Here is a 17770-nt window from a genome sequence, read left to right as displayed (position 1 = left end):
CCGCCCTGGACCCCCTTCTCCAGTCCGCATTGTCAATTAAAGCCCATAGAGGGACCCCACAGGCTCGGGTCGGGTCCTTTGTTTGACTAGGTGGAAAAGCTCTGACGGGGCCCCAGGTCAGAGCTTCAGCTGACCTTGGGGTGGAAGTCCCTAGCTCAGAGCTCACTTCTCCAGCCAGCTGTGCCAGTTAGAACCCTGGACGGGGTCCTGCAGGCCCGTGGAGGGCTCCCTGTCTGGTAGGGTAAACAATGCCCTGATCAGGGCACGGGTCATACCTCTCGCTGGACCTGGACTCCCTTGTCTGGCCCAATTGTTTCGGAAAGTATCCGGAAAGGGGTTCCACATGCCCCACATGGGTTGCCCTGCTTTACTGAGTTGAAAAGGTCATCCAGGCTCTGGGTCAGAAATCCATGAGGCCCTTGCCCACAGGCCCTGGGCATAAGGCATAGCTCCGGGTCTGGGAACCCATCCCAGGGATCCCCTAACTCCTCCCAGGGTGAGTGGAATCTGATTAATAAGACATTGTTCAACTAGATGACTGTCCTTCTAGCCTGGCCATCTGGTAACTCTTAGCCCGGCTATCTGATTGCGCATAGCATAGGTATGCATCACATACCTAGATGGCGGGACTGCTCTGGAAGTCCTGATGAGGGCTCCTTTGACACATTGAGCTCAGCCAGGATTTCGGGATGTTGCATACATTTGCTTTAATGTCCCCCTCTTTCACTCAATGTGCACAAATTACATGAAAGACAGGTAGGCTTCCTCTGGATTAGCAGGGACAAGACACTAGGGACCCGTTTGCCATCCTACTGAATTCCCCAGGTGCTGGGAAGGCCAAGGCCGGCCTGTCCTGGGCCCCTACGGGGCCAGGGGCCACGGCTGCCTTTCTGCCTCCAAGTCTGCCTTCCCAGAGAGCAGGCAGGGATGTGAAGATGACACCCCAATGCAGAGGCGCCTGCTTGGTGACAGGCTGGCTAGCACTGTACTCAAATCGACTGAGCATACTAGGTCCATTTAGTGAAGGACTGCTTGGCCAGCCTTGGCTGTTACTTCAAGCCCAATGCTTTCACCATTCTGTGGGGTATTCCTGTGGAGTGTTCCAGAAGTCATTATTTGCAACCAGTATTTGTGAGCCCAGTATTCAATTTTGCCAGCCGATTTATGTACTAACAGTTTACTTCAGAAAATTGAGAATGTAAAAACGTTTCCTACATCTGACCATATAGCCTTATACTGGATGGTTGGTAGCATGATCTTCTCTGGGAAAATACTCGTATGATTAAAATCTTTATTATTTTTAAGATCCTTTTGTAAACGAACTGAAGCACCCATTATACATGTGTGACACTTAAACTTCAGTACATTTAAAAGACTGCTCCTTTTATTCCCGATCAATGTACCTTTCCACTGCCGTGCACATCCTATTAAATATTAACAGCATATCTATGGACAACATTATTAATGAGGTGGTTTATCTTCCTTACCTTGAACTTGGATGTTATTTGGTTGCACAGAGCTATCCTGTAAAGGTTGGTACATCTTTAGCAGGGGAGGCATTGCCTGTTGTGCGTGAGGTGGCTGTGGAGTTCTTCTTTGCATCATGGGTGGAGGGGCAGGTATTCTCCGGGGACTGATATGATGGGGAGAGTGAGCTGCGGTTGAAAACCTATGAAAAGAAGAAAAAATTACGACACATTTATGAACAATAGAGAAATATACCAATCATCTTTAATCCCTTGCCTTTATAAGCTTCCTCATCTCTTGTGAACACATAGCACACTTGAGCAGAGCTCCTTTAAACATGAATGTAATGATTCAATATTTATTAGATACATTGATTGATATTAATATTAATAAAGGGCAAACGTTTGCCCGGAAACGTCTTGGTGCTGCTCATGACGGGAAACATCCTTTACATCGCGGTGATTACACCGCGACGCATTTAGAAGGCTGCCATTACAACGCAAGCGCTACACCGATTTGCACTGGAGGGCGCTATAACCTAAGGCAGTGTAGAAATTGGTTCAATGCCTCAACTGGCTGATTCCAGATGAGGAAGATGTCATCTATATAACGCCTCCACACTCTGATGCCAGAGAGGAAGGGGTTAGATTGTGTCAAAATGGATCTGATCTCGAGTTGGTCCATAAACAATATGGCCAGGTTAGGGGCAAAAATAGCCCCCATGGAAGTACCCTTGATTTGCTGGTAGTAAATATCTTCGAAAAGGAAGAAATTCCTTGTCAAACAGAGTTCCAGTAACTGTAAAATGAAAAAGGTGGGGACCCTATGGGGGCGTGGTCATGTCTCAAGGGTCTTTAGGATGATTAGTAGCGCTGCGGATTGAGGGATGTTCGTGTATAACGATTCCACATCCAATGTACACAGGGTCTCATGGAGTGGATCGAATTGGAGGTGTTCTGCCAGGTTGATCATTTGCATGCTATCTCTCACATATTGTTTATGGACCAACTGGCTCAATAACAATTGCTGCGGTATGAATTTTACCCTAACTTGGGACAGGTTTTCCATACCCTTCTTGGATCTCACTATCTACTCTTCAGAAGGCGAGCTCTTGACACGACTCTCCAGGAAACCCACTGAGCGTAATACGCTCTTAAGCTATAAGAGTAACCACCCCAGGCCTCTGCAGGATTCGTTACCCTATTCACAGTTCCTTAGGATCAGACGGAACTGCTCCTGCAGAGAAGATTACTTCAGGGAATCAGCAACCCTCTCCAATAAGCTGAAAGACCGAGGCTACCCGAAAAGGATAGTAAAACAAGCCTTAAAACGAGCTTGGTACTGCCCACGGGAAGTTCTGCTTTCTCCCAAAGACAAACATCAGACAGATAGAATTGCCTGTGTAACTACCTTCTCACCAATCTCCAACAAAATTGGAAAGTCCATCATAAAACATTGGCCCTCAATAAATGCTGGCATCATAAACATAGAGAGACCCCTCTTTGCATTCCGCAAAAGTAGAAACTTAAAAGATCACTTGGTCCGAGCAGCACTGCCAGCTTTAACACAGAGACCCACCATAGACTCAGCCTGGGGGTTACCCTCAATCACAGGGCATGTTAAGTGTGGCTGTTGCAATGTCTGTGATTACACGGTGGAGGGTAAAAAATTCACCCACAATAGCATCACGGTTGAAAGACGTTCATTTTCAAACTGTAATACAAGCAATGTGGTGTATATCATAGAATGTCCTTGCCCAAAACTATACGTTGGGCAAACCACCCAGAAAGCGCAGACCCGCATCTGCCAACATCGGAGTCGAATCAGATGCCGAACTGCCAACGCCCCTTTGGTGGACCACTACATCTCAGCAGGGCACAACGAAAATGATATGAAATGGACTATCCTAAAGGTTGTGAAACTGCCAGCAAGAGGAGGCAACATAACTCAAATGCTGAACAGAGAGGAGATCAGGACTATGATTCAGTTTGACACTATCCAAAATGGCCTTAACCGTGCTGAGGATTGGACCACATTACTATGAAGTGACTACATATCCAAGCCTTGATAAGTGAAAAACGTATGGATTCTGTAGAGACTGTTGTGTATTCATGCAATTTCAACTGAGAGGATTGAGCTGGCCCTATGGCACTAGCTATGCTCACAATGGACATTAACTTGATTCAGTCAATGCGACTTGTGTTTTAATTAATTTAGCACCTTCACTACTGTTGCGTCGCCGCCGCCAACACGATTTATCAATGCGACTTTTGTTTTAAATAATTTAGCACCCTCACTACCACTGCGCCGCTGCAGCCAACACAGTCTAACACGCACTTGGCACTTACCACTTAAAACTGGGATGTAATTATGGTTCACATCCCTTCACATGCGCCGTTCTCTTTTCCAAGACGGCCGAAGCCTCCCTCAGAGCAGTCCACATATTCATACATAATATGTCCCCATTCCAAGATGGCAGCCAAAACCGGTGGTCCTTCTACCATTGCCACTATCTGGGTGCACGTGCTGGCCAGTCAGCTCGTCGTAACTGTGATCCTGCAGTATACGAATGGGCATTGTTCCTTGGAACATTACGGAGGCATCGTACTCCTAAGGTAGCCGCTTTTCGACCCCAGCCCGTAGAACCTATTGGACCCGAAAACTTAGCCTAACCACTAACTTAAACTTACTATTGTTACTTGTTACAGATCCCCACGGGTCCACGGCCCCTGGCACACCTCCGAGTTATTTTTACTCCATAAGGTAAGCAATCCCACCAAAAATCCCACCTTTGAAATCACTGTCACAGTATCACTCCCTCTGATACCCCTTCCCTTCCCTCCCTACAGCCAGGCTCTAATCGATCTGGTATCGCTCAGATACCGCCGCAATTCTACCAAGATTGCCTTGATCCCCTGCAGGTAATAACGCTGCATGCCACGAACTTCTCCCTTAAGAGCACTTCCTCTGACCCCATATCCGACAAACCAACCTTGTGTTCTCTCCCCACCCTACTAGGAGTTAACCATACCAGAGATTCCCTCAGCTTAAGATCCTATATTATCCCTGGGTCATTACTCGCCGATCAGGGTACGATAATAAAACTGCCTCCAAACAACCCCTTAATCACAACAGCACTGAATGAATGAGCAGGAATGCGCGCACTGCAAGAGGTGACATGTTTGAAGCCATGTTCCTTCTTAAGAAAAGCGTTCATAATTAACGGATCCCCGTGAATGTTAATTGTTATTTTTGCATGGAACTTAAATGTATTCAACCCGATGTCACGACACAGCGCAGCACTTCTTGTTTAAATTCTGTTTACAACACAACCCACACGATATAGAGCTCACACTAAGTCGGATCAGAATGAAATGCTACGCCAATGATTTTCAGAGTATAATTCAGCTATCTGCTGTTCTCCCTTCTTTCTCCCCTTTTTCGTCCTTAACAGGCGGTTGTAAAATGACTATGCCAGGCAGGCAAATGTTCAATTGTCAGACCTTATGATGATCCCACATATTAGAGCATAAGGGATCGAAACGTCGATTTGTTTATAAGTGTTTTCACAACCCGACTATTATGTGTGATTAATGTTGTGTCTAGCACTTTTTTGGCATTACTTAAAACCAACACTGAATTAAAAGTGGCCAATAATGCTCTCCCTTGCCTGAAAAATTCCCTTCCCTGTGTGTCCCCAGTATGGTACAGGATTTTGCCTTACCTACATTCCTTTATGTGCTTTCAATTGATTGAAAAATAAAATACCCTGTGCGGCTGGACAGTGGACAAATATAGTTCCCATTGTGGCCTATGTTGTATCCCAATTTTGATCCTAGATATACTAAGGACCTTTGTTTCTTCATAAATCATTGACACCCACGGTCCTCAAGTAACTGAATGGGTTCCCTTGTTTACTTAAAAAAACATCTGGGAGATGTGTCATGTTGTGAAGCCCTGTGCCACATGTGTGCGTTCCGGCATGGGGGAGGGGTGCGTTCCGCCGCAGGAACCCCTCGGAAAAGTGGCTGAGTGTTTCACTCAGTCACTTTTATGGCCATGCTGCGCCAAAACCCTGCGCCTGCTTGAAGCAGACGTAAGGATTGATGCAGCATGTTAGGCATATGGGCACCCCGAGCCTTGCAATGCGCAGCCTTTCTGCTGGGGATGAGACACGCATCTTCCCATCCGTGTGCCACGGTGCGCCGCATTGTAAATGCGGCGCATCAGTGGTGGGGCACGGGGGGTTTGGCGTGTTGCAACTGTTCTGGCACATCCCTGCTGATTAGCAGAGATGCGCCAGAAGTTGTAAATCTGCCCCCCAGTGTTTAATGAAATGCATATATGCTATTCTCATTATTATTGGTTTGAGAATCCCAAACCAAAATTCTTAAAAGAACAGTGTCAATCATGAGTCGGTAATGATGGAGAAAAGTATTAGTTGCTGCAACAAGATGTCTGCAACAGGAACTCCATTAACTTCGGCCCATGAAGCAGCAAGACTTCTTGTTGACCTTCCCAGAATGCCCTCTGGAAGTGGTTATTTCATTGTGTATGAAAGAAAAATGAAAGACTTACTATTGTTAATGATGAAGCTTTCTTCCCTTACTTGATGCTCCAAAAGTTACGATAAAAGAATCACATTTCCTAAAGGATGAACATCCTTTGATATGAATAAACAAATCCATTTTCACATATAGCAAGTGAAACTTTCCTTCTTCTGAAGAAGGAGAATTTGGGAAAATATCAAGTAAGATTAGCTCCTGTTTTGTATTAGTAGATGATGCAAAATTTAAGAGAAAGGCGGGGTTAAACCTCATAAATCGGTAATCAAAAATATTCAACAAGGGAAGCTAACGTAGTAAAGCTCCTAACTTCTCCACTCTCTTGGCTGATGTAATAGCCAGCAAAAAATAACTTTCAAAGTCAGAAACTTGATAACAGCCAATTCAAAAGGTTCAAATGTATGTTCCTGAGGTGCTCCTAGAACAGGAAATAAATTGCCAGGCAAGAGTCTAATCTTTTTCTTAGGTTGTTCCATTCCAAAAAAAAACTTTCAAGCAAATGAGAAACCAGCTTCTCACCATCTCCCGAATTTCCTGATGAATTTTAAAAAGCTTTTATTAATGCCCGCCGATATCATAATGCGGCTTCTGAAACGTTTTTATTGAAACAGTCCTATAAAAAAGCATAATAGAAGAAATTTGGCAATTTAACAAGGAAAGAGAATGTGTGGAACAACATGACTCAAAGCTTTTCACATACTTTGGATGAGCCTTCTATGTGATGCTTTACATGATCTTGGAATAGCTTTTGCTAAATATTAAGGTATTTCTTTCCCTTGCAACCCTGTCTCTAAACTTCCAAACTGAAAGATGTAGATGGTCCCATAACTGACAAAACACCATCTTTGTTGCGAAGGGATGAAGAGAGAGAGGGAATCCATAGAGGTATTGCTGCCATGGATTTCAATATGGGAAAGCACAACATCATCAGCCAGAATGCAACACCCATGATCACGTCTTGAGATTGATTCATTGCTCTCTGCAAGACTTTTGAGATTATAGGAAAGGGAGGAAAGGCATATGTGAGTTTCTAAGTCCACTCCATTGCCAAGACATCCAATCACCCATGCTCTGTCCTCCGAAAACTTGTAATAAAACCTCTGAATTTGTTTGTTGTTTCTGGATGAAAAAGATTGAGGAACAGTAACTCAAGCCTCCTGCAAATACTTTTCCTTCCCCTGGTATACACAACTCTCAGTGAAAGAATATGTATCTTCAACCAGAGATTGTTCTGCTATGTGATCACCCTCAAGTATTTTGTCTTGTTCCTAGCTGATGTTCCAAGTATGATACAGTGACAGTATTGTCTGAACGTAAAAGAACATGATTTCCCAGAACCAAATCCTGAAAATGTTTCAATGCCTTTTCCACAGTAATCATGTCTCTTCAAATGTATCATCGAATGCTTTGAACCCAAGACAACTGACACTGCAATGCATAGTCCTTCGATATTTCTCCCCACCCTGAGGAACTTGTGTCTATTTTTGAAATACATGGTGTTCCAGGTTGAAAGGAAATCTCTTTGTTAGTCTGTCATGCCAAAGGCAACATTTCAGAACCTGCTTAATTTGAAGAGGGCTTGGAACCATCCTGGTTAATTCTTGAAATTTCAAAGACAATTATGAGTTCAGACGGAGTGCAATTAGGTCTAGATGCAGATGGGTCCGGTTTTAGAAAACCACAGAATGCAATTAAACAAACAGATATAAAAGAAACTTTACCAGAGCCTCTAGTGATCTTAGGAAAAAGTCTTACCAAACCCTGGCCAACAACTGTCCTATGAAGGAGCACCACTCCCTTCAGTGTGCTGCAATTTGCTCCTATAAAAATCCCCTTTTGCATTAGAACCAGTTGACATCTTTTCAGATTCAACAGAAAGTTTTATTTTTTCAGACATGACCTTACAACTTCCAAGCCCTCTAAAGCTTTCACCTTCATCGTACATCGAAAAGTCCATCATTTATAGTCCTTGAAGATATTGTACAGCCACCAGGGGTGCAACCGTCTTTCTAATTACGTAGGAGGATGACTTCATTGTGCTATTGCCACATGAAAGAATGACTCCAAGAGGTTAACATTGTTATGAGAAAGCTTTTCTCGAGGATCAGCAGAATTATCTTATGAAGGGCTTCTATCCTGAAGGATATTAAGTTCATCGCCATATTAAGGAATTTCAAGTCTACAACAATCCTGCAAACCCCGTGAACCATTGGACGCTAGGATGATCATTGCGTACACTGCAGTTCCTGTCTCTTTCTCTGATACTGGTACAACTGATACCTTCATTTGAAACACCTGGATGAATGTTTTTTAAACCTGCTCACTGCTCAAGACATTACAGCCAGGGTACTATTATGATCCCATAATCTGGAGTGGAAGATATGGAGTCTATCAGGAGACACTTCTCTATGGCTTGTTGCCTGTCTGAAGGGGATTTGCCCCCTTACTGGGGCATAGTTAGAATCATGGTTGTTTGGCTTGAGAGGTTGATTTTTGCTTCGAATTGGACTTTCCTCTGAAGCTTTCCCTTGTTACCGCCAGATCAGGATCAAACAACGTTGCTCCTTGAAAGGATAACCCTAGGTGCCGACTTCTGAGAGACTTTTGTGTGCCAATCTTTAAGAACATTACTGCTTGCTGATATTACTGCTCCTGCTGACAAGACTGAGGCTCTAACAACATCAAAGGACACTTCGATAAAAATTCTATTTGCAATTCCATATCTTCTAATAGAACTGAACATTATGTTCCTTTTTCAATTGCTTTCAATAAAGATTTGAAGTATGATATTAATGACGAAGCCTTGTAAGTGCCATTTACTTCAGCTCGTAAAGCAAGGTGAGAACCGAAATGTGCTTTTATTCAGGGCGAATTGATCTTTTTCATCTGTTGAATCTTTAATAATGGGATCATCAGACATAGATGTCCTTCCTACTAAACTGCCCACAAAGGCATCAATCATGACAGACAGTGTCAATTTTTCATCCTTATGGTCCAATAGATAAAGCCTTGAAATAAACCTAGGGCCTAAAATCTTATCTAGGTCTTTCCAGTCACATAACACTAGATCCATGCAGAAGAATTGGTATATCCACATGTGTGGATTCCCTAAATAATCTTAATACAGATTCAGAAGTAAGGATTGAAGACTCGCAAGCAGGAAACCCCATATTCAATCTTCCATGATCCACTACTAAAGATAAGGTTTTTTTCCAATGTATTTCTCCTTTTGATCATATGATGTAGATACCCAATTACAACATGAACAAGAAGACAAATAAAATGTCAAGTGATACACAGACACACTCTCAGCCTTTTTGTGCTTATGTTTTTTTTTTTTTTTACGACAGTTACGGTTTCCTTCACAAATCTTTTCACCCTGTCACTGTGTCATCCTCTGACTTTTGTTCATTCTAACAGGGGAGAAGAATGAAAAGTAGCTGATACACCCATATAGCCACTCAAACACTCATATACACAAGAATACATATAGTCACACAGCCACTCACATAATATATGTTAGAAGTAGTATCATTCAGTAGTAGTGCACCTAATATACTAAATACATTTTTGTAGTAGGTTAGTATATATGTTTGACAATCATAAACTCCTAGCAAACACTTACACTCACTAGATGATGTCATCAGTGATGTTATTTAAGATGTCATGAGTGATGTCACTGACCATGTCATGAGTGATGTAATAAGTGAAGTCATAAGCAGTGCATTGTGGGGGCATAAGTTATATTTAGTTCGGGTAACTATAACTGCTGAATTTCTATGGTTTTATACAAGTGAAATCTGAGCCTAACTATAATGTCCCTTTAACCTTTGTTATTTTTTGCATCGCAGAAATCTTTAATCTCCTTCTTTAAACCATCTAAAAAAGAACAGGTCGCAAAACATATAAATTAGATCATTTCCATGTAGTTGACATCGGGGACAGCATGTACCAACGTACCCGCCCCATCTGGCAATTTTTCTGGAGTGTAATTTAGATCAAAACAAGTTTTAAAATGTTGAACTTGAAAATTAGCAGACAGCAATAAAAATTGAGTTTGTGTAAATCTTCATCTGTTGAAGTGATTCTACCCAGTAGTAAAGCTTGAAATTCAGAACGGCCCATCCCCTCGATGTCTTGAAAGAGTCCAAAATATCAACACCCTTCTAGGACTGGAATACTCCCATAAGAATCTAGAAACCATACTGTCAATTAATTTAAACGAACAATTTCCCACTTCAAGAGGAATAGCCCTAAAAAATATAAGATTTTGGGTAAAAACATAATATTAACAATGTTACTTCTACATGATATTATTGATAGCTGTAAATTATTCATCCTTCTAAAAATCAATTTTATTTTTCTTTATTAAAGAATCAAGATTAATCTCCACAATTTTATCTACATCTGGAGAGATACTGACTCCAAGGTATACCGCACTGTCGACCACTTTCCTGTCCCTAAATTGTGCATTGCCATTAAAAACAACCTGAGTCTTTTCTGCATTTAATAAATATCCAGAGAAGCTACCAAAGCTGGAAACCCCTTTTTTATTCTCCCTGAGCAAAGCCCTTGGATCTGATGTAACTACTGCCAAGTCGTCGGAATAAGCCAATATTTTAGTATTCCAGCCATGATAGTTTATTGGTAGAATTGATGAGTTGTCATCAATCCTCCTGATCATAGGATCTATATAAATAGCAAATAGTAAGGGAAAACATTTGGGTCCCTGCCTGCAGCAGCGGCCGGTGTTTGCTACTAGTGGAAGGGTGGGCGGGGTGGGGGTGAGGCGGGGGGGCATATGGATTGCGAAGAAATAATAAGTCCCTGTACCCACCTTTCCTATTACCGCCCAGAGATATTGCCAGAAGACCTTGACAAACGCATTTTCTGTGTCAAGAAGTATTAAAGTCATAGGGTCTCCTCAAGTTGTAGCAACATCAAAAAGGGAAATAACACTATGGATGTGGTCCGTCGGCCCCCCTCCCTGGAATAAACCCATGTTGCTTGGGCGACACGAGCTTACTGACTACACCCGAAAGTCGCATAGCGATTATTTTAAAATACATTTTAGCATCGGCATTCAAAAGTGTAATAGGCCAATATGACCCCAATTCCTGTTAAGGCTTATTTGACTTTGGAAATACTACTATATTTGAAGAGGCCCAAGACTAAGGCGGATGTGCTCCTTTCTGAATCTGCACAAAAACCTCAATTATATATGCCTGCAAGCTAGCAGAAAAGACCTGATAAGACTCCATAGGAATCATATCAGTTCCAAATGCCTTCCCGAAGGGCAGGCTTGCCATAGGCAATTGAATTCCGTCCCACAAGAGAAGTTAATCTACACAATCGTGATTTTCCTCATACAGTTTTTTATAAAGAACTGAATCTACATACCGCCAGATTTCTCCAGCTGCTGACCCCTCCTTTACTGTGTACAACTGCTGATAAAACGTTTGGAAGGCAGCTCTTATACCTACCAGATCAGATCCAATTTGAAGATCCCATATTGGACCCTGTACCGCAGATCGGACTGCTAGTAAATGCCCCACCCGTTTACTATACTCATAGAAATTTTGTTTCCACGCTACATATTTATTCTCAGCCTTTTTAGCAGAAATATCTGTAATTACTGCTTTGGCGATAGCCACTTTATGTTGAGCACTCTCTATATCCGCATCGTTAAGAATGGTCTCAGCTAATAAAAGGACACTATACAGATCTAGCAAGTACTGCTTTTCATTTCTTTGTCAGGACCAGTAAAACCGCATTGTCTCCCCATAAATACCCACCTTAAAAGCATACCATATCACCCCAAAAGGTCAGGAGTGATGTAATATGTGAGGTCATAAACACTGCATTGTGGGGGCATAATTTATAGTTAGTTCAGGTAACTATAATTGCTGTACTTCAATGGTTTTGTACGAGTGAAATCTGAGCCTATCTATACTGTCCTGTATACTTTGTTTTTTTTCAGTGAATATATATATTCCTTGTCAAGTCCAGGCACTGTTAAATGTTAGTTATGGTTTAGGTAAAACAATCCCAAAAATTCACCAGTTACTCTTACGCAAAACACACCATGTTTTGCTCTTGGTAGTCAGATTTTTCCTATGGCATTGACAACATGGTGTACTGAGCATGGCAGGTGTCTTGAGTTATGGTGCACATTGCACACCATAACTGACAAATTTTAGGTGTTTTTATGGACTGTACCCATTCAGCGTTCTGCACTGCCTTGTGGTTTTGCGCAACAGGATTAGACATAGACCCTGATTTTTGGTTAAACATTCAGCACCTGTCTGTGCATCATACTAGGGTGTTTTCTCTACCAGAACCTTTTTTCTAACTATCATAATTTTTATGTAGATTGTTATTATTTTGAAAAACCTGTGCCTTTTTTACTTATACAAAATGGCAGTCCCATGATTGTAATTTTTCAAGAAAATTGCAATTCTATTGTAGAAATTAATTTTTTTAACGAAGAATTACTGTGCAGGTCTCACAGAGTTTGTGGAGTTTTCCACACTCCGCGCTTCGCGCAGCACGTAGTGTTCTGAAAAACTCTGCACCGCAAAGCAGAGCACAGTTTTTCCTAGCTCATGCTTGCCAACGTTAGGTTGGTGAGCTCGAACAAGGAAAATCCAGTGCTAGACTACCTCCTAGAGCGATTTCTCAATGCCGGCGGTCACAGATGGTCGTGACAGCTTGAGTTGAGAGACCATGCGTTCGCGTTGAGGAAGCTGCTGCTCCCGTAGAAAATCTAAGTACATTGCAGAAAGGAGCAGCGCCCTCTTGCAGTGCGCATGGTGCCATTTGCACTGATTTTCCACCGCAGGACAAACACTAGGTGTAAAAAATCAGCACAAACTACATGACTGAACGCACTCTGCCGCTTATGGAACTTGGCGTAGCACGGCGGAGTCTTTTGGTCACTTTGCGGAGTTCTGGGTAGTGGAAGTCCACAAACTCCACCTAGGCCTACTGCTATTGTGATTTAGATGCCTTCAATATTGATCATAACAAGTCTTGCATACAGGACCATATATATTTTGAGAGTGCCAGCAAGTACTTTCAATCGGCAAAGACTGCCTTCAGGGGCGAAGGGCTCATTGTCTCGCCCTCTCCCTGTACGGGCCGGCTTAAATTGGTGGCCGCGCCTCAGCAACTCTTGATGCCTCCAACATACCGATACTCAACTGGATGAAGTACGGCATAACATATCAGAATCCTGGTACCAGCTTCATCAGCCAGCTAATATATTTGTATTCACATCTCCCCATGGGATGGATTATTGACACACCCCTTGCATACCAACCTTCAATTGGGACACCACACCGATGCCTGATTGGACTGTCCATCCTCTTGTCCCCCTTACTTTGGGCACCCGGTTGGGTCCTTCTGTGAGTAACCCTTGTTTTTTCCTACACCCGTCTTGAGCCACACATTTTTCGGTGTGCACCACTCACACTGACGGTCCAATAATATCAATCGAGGTGTTCTGCATTATATGGTCCTGATGAGACCCCTTCTGTGCCTTGGGGGTCAAAACGTCATTGTCACAAATCACAAACAAACCACTCTTTCAGCCTTAATCTTTGTATAAGAGGACTGCTAATTCATTGAATATACTTGCCTTCGGTCATTTTGTACAAACAGAAACCTTCTTTTATAGGTCAGCCACTCCTTCCTTTCGATCTTCTAGTTCACTTGGGACACTGACCACGCTGTCTGTTTGATTTTATGATGCAAACAGTTAAGGCTTAGAAAAAGTACTTTTGAAAATTTACGGTGTGTATGATTCTGACTTTCTCTCTGACATTCCTTTCCCATTAGTACGAATAGGACACTTTACCATGCACTTTTACTCAGCGTGCCATTCCCCCGCAGTTTTTCCACCTCTAAATCTTTTACAACTCAGGGCTTTGCAACACAATCCATTACAACGCATTCCCCATTACAATGCAATTTACTATTCCAACTCCACCGTGGCATTACTTTGGGGAATGCATTGTAATAGTTTGCAGTGTAAAGCCATGTGTTGTTAAAGATTTTGCGGTGTAAAAACTGTGGGTTAATGGCACTGCGGAGTAATGAATGCAGGGTAAAGGATGTGTCCCCACGAATACATGCCATTGGGCTATTTAACCAAATATTGTGCACATAGTCCACAGGAGCCACTGTTCCTTGTTACAAAATAGATACCCTGGTTCCGTGTGAGTAGGGTCACCCTTGTTTCTAATACATATAGCAGGTGGATTAAGAGGATGATTGTTATTTACAGGTCACAGCTGTGACACCGATCTTGCTTCTTGTGACTCCTGGCACTGCTTTTGAGAATCCTGGCTTCGGAGGTGCAAACCCAATGCTAAGAAGATGGGTGGTTAGTCCTTATGGGCATCGTGACTCCAATGTCCTTGTTTTTTTCTCCATCTTTATTATACTAGTGGTAAATAATAATCTGATATTCACCGTTCAGGGTTAGAACAAGACCTTCCCTGGCAACTGAGGTAAATAAGATATAATGCCGTTATATGCATGTTGTATGCTTGTGTGCAGGTGAGAGTGTTTTTGTGTGAGAGAGTGTGTGTGTGTGAGCATGTGTGTATGAGTGAGCATGTGTGAGCGAAGTTTACTTTTTATTTTGTTATTCACAAACTACCAATAACATTTTACTAATAGTAATTTTACAACTGTGTAGACTACACAGTTGTGGTGGAGAATCCATACATAAAAAGAAAGGCCTCTCCAATCCTATTATGTCCAGAGTTCTCTGGCTGTGGACTCTCCACAGTCATAAAATTACTATTGGCAGAATAAAACTCCTAGTTTGTGAATACCAATTATTTTTTTTAAAAATTACATAAAAGTGTAAGATTATCTTTGTAAATCAGGCTCTAAGTGCCAGCAAGTGAGTTTGAGTGACGAGTGAGAAAGAGTGAGCAAGAATGAGTGTGAGTGAGCATTACAGTAGTACGGCAGTGTGAGTGAAAATGAGTATGAATGAGAATAAGTGTGAACGAGTGTAACAGACAGAATCAATGAGTCAAGAGTAAGTGAGGTCAACTTAGAATGAGTGAATGACAGTTACCGTGAGTATACATTGGATGTATGACGGTACAACGCGTACCGTCACAACGCGTGCTGTTACAACGCGTCCCTTACAACGCAAGTCGTTACCACGACTTGCGTTGGGGGCGCGGATTTCGAATAGTATAATTTACTATTCTAACACCAGTCCCCGTGGGCACTAGGGAAGGTGTTGGAATAGTAAATTTACTATTTTTAATCTTCTAGCGCCCTCCAGCGCAAGTCATGGTAACGACTTGCGTTGTAACGGACGCGTCGTAACAGCACCACGTTGAAACATCCGCGTTGTAACGGATGTTTCCCATATACATTGGATGAATGTGAGTGAGAATGAATGTATGACTGCGAATTAGTGAGTCAGAGTAAGTGAGGAAAACTGATAGTGAGAGAAACTGTGCAAGAATGAGTGAGTAAAAGGGAAAGTGAGTACAAGTGAGTGTGGGTGAGAAAGGATGAATGAGTCACAGTTAGGGAGTAAGCAGGTTTGAAGGAGTGAGGATGAATTTGGTAGAGTAAGAGTTGGCACAATGGAGTGAATAAGAATTTATGGGTGAGTGGAAGTGGGAGAATACATGAGAATGAGTATGTATGAGTGAGTGTAAGGGAGCGTGAGTGAGAATGCAAGTGTGTAGTTTTCTCTGGCATTATGAGGGTTATTCTAGGCTTATATAGTGACCCTAAACCTTCCTTAGAAAAGGCTAGGCTCACTCATTTTGCTTGCTACATTGCAGGGCAAGTATTACACCCAGCACTCTCAAAGATTGCCAGCCTTCCCTGAAAGAGCAGATGGTATGCAGTGTCTTGATGAGCCCTATTTTCATTTTGCAGGTTCCATGAGAACGTAGATAATTAGGTTTTGTATAATAAGTACATTCAGCAGTACAATCTGCACTCTAGTGGTTAAATAAAAGATGAAATACAAAGCAAACACATTTTAAACTAGTTGTTGCAGTGTTTCATTATTGTGAATGCATATAAAATAATGTGTCTGAATAAACCTTCATCTCTGTACTTCTCACAGTGAAGTGCCCCGTTAAATGACCATAAATCAAAATGCATTAACAATATGGAATAATTTAAGCACATAATACTAAACACAAGAGGAGCTACTAAATCATGACAGTTTGTGCTATAAATAATTGAGGTTCCCAGTGCTGTTCTCTGTTTTGTTACACTATATCCTCTTCAGATGTACATATACATGTTTTCAAATAATACAAAGAGAAACAAGTAATGTTCCACTGGCATATCATGTCAGCAATACGCCTGAGTGAAATTTAAATTACACCAGCATAATTTGTGGGATTTTGCATTGCATTTCCTATACAAAATTAAAAAAAATGATGGCTTTTTACATACTTATATGTAATTCTGGGAAATATTTACAGTGCATGGTGCAATTCATGGTACGTTTACCACAAATGCAATGGAAGTATAGAACGCAAGCATCTGTTGTTCATGGTGCTTTTGTTTAAATGCATCCTCGTGCACAAAACAAATGCAATGATACATTATGTGCTAAAATATTGATTTTCATTTTGCGTAATTATGCATATTTTGGTATAACTTCCTGAAATTATGTGAATGTGAATTATACAAATTTTGCACACAATTAGCCAGCACCCAATATAAAAGTTGTATACAATTGACACAAATGCATTTACACTGCATGCCTTTACCACTCATCTATTAAAACGCAATGCATTTACCACGCATTGCCTTTACCACTCAAACATTTACCACACATACACTTTTACCACCATGCCTTTACAACGCAAGGTAAGTAAATATATGAGAAGAGAAATCCTTATATATAATTTATATATAGATATATATCTATATATAGAAATATATCTATATATATAGAAATATATATATTTAGATATATCTATATACACACACTATATATATATGTATATATATGCAAAAAAGAAGGAGAGAGGTATAGCTTTGTCCAGACACAAGGGAGCACCCAGTATTAAGTCAAAACAAAACCCTTTCAGGCATAGAGTGACACATATATTATGCAAAAAAGAAGGAGAGAACTCTGTGTAGTTCTCAAGTTTAGGTGGAAAGAAGCTCCTGTTAGAGCACTCTCAACACCAGCGACACTCTAGATCTGCTCACCTCAAATGTCTGTTTTTCTATCAAAGTTTTTAAGCATAGGATTAGCACAGTGCTATCCACGCCGGGATAGAAAAGGACAAAGTATTTTGCCATTTATACAGCAAAGTCTTTAAGCATAGGACTAGTATAGTGCTGTCCTTGCCGAGCTGTAAATGACAAAAGCCATTTATCACTCCAGGCACAATATTACAGCTTTGAATTGGTAAAATACCAAATCAAGCCAACCTGAAATGAGTAAAAGCAACCCCTGATACAGTGTTTCGCTCTAATTAGAGCTCTTCAGAGAGGAATAGCTTTGTCCAGACACAAGGGAGCACCCAGTATTAAGTCAAAACAAAACCCTTTCAGGCATAGAATGACGCATATATTATGCAAAAAAGAAGGAGAGAAATCTGGGTAGTTCTCAAGTTTAGGTGGAAAGCAGCTCCTGTTAGAGCACTCTCAACACCAGCGACACTCTAGATCTGCTCACCTCAAATGTCTGTTTTACTATCAAAGTTTTTAAGCATAGGATTAGC

At 41.6% G+C, this 17770-nt stretch overlaps 1 protein-coding gene across 2 annotated transcripts in view; it reads right to left on the bottom strand.

Moving 5' to 3' along the window:
• Nucleotides 1-17770, bottom strand: part of GLIS3 (GLIS family zinc finger 3) — a 964414-nt gene that overhangs the window by 72636 nt on the left and 874008 nt on the right. For both annotated transcript variants that reach the window (XM_086961208.1, XM_086961209.1), the window contains one exon: nucleotides 1488-1669. In XM_086961208.1, the coding sequence (XP_086817334.1) occupies nucleotides 1488-1669 (182 nt within the window). The remainder of the gene's footprint in view (nucleotides 1-1487; nucleotides 1670-17770) is intronic.

The sequence above is a fragment of the Lissotriton vulgaris genome, chromosome 3_1 (assembly GCF_964263255.1).
Source record: "Lissotriton vulgaris chromosome 3_1, aLisVul1.2, whole genome shotgun sequence".
In the NCBI taxonomy this organism is placed as follows: domain Eukaryota; kingdom Metazoa; phylum Chordata; class Amphibia; order Caudata; family Salamandridae; genus Lissotriton; species Lissotriton vulgaris.
This window is presented reverse-complemented; position numbering and strand designations above follow the sequence as displayed.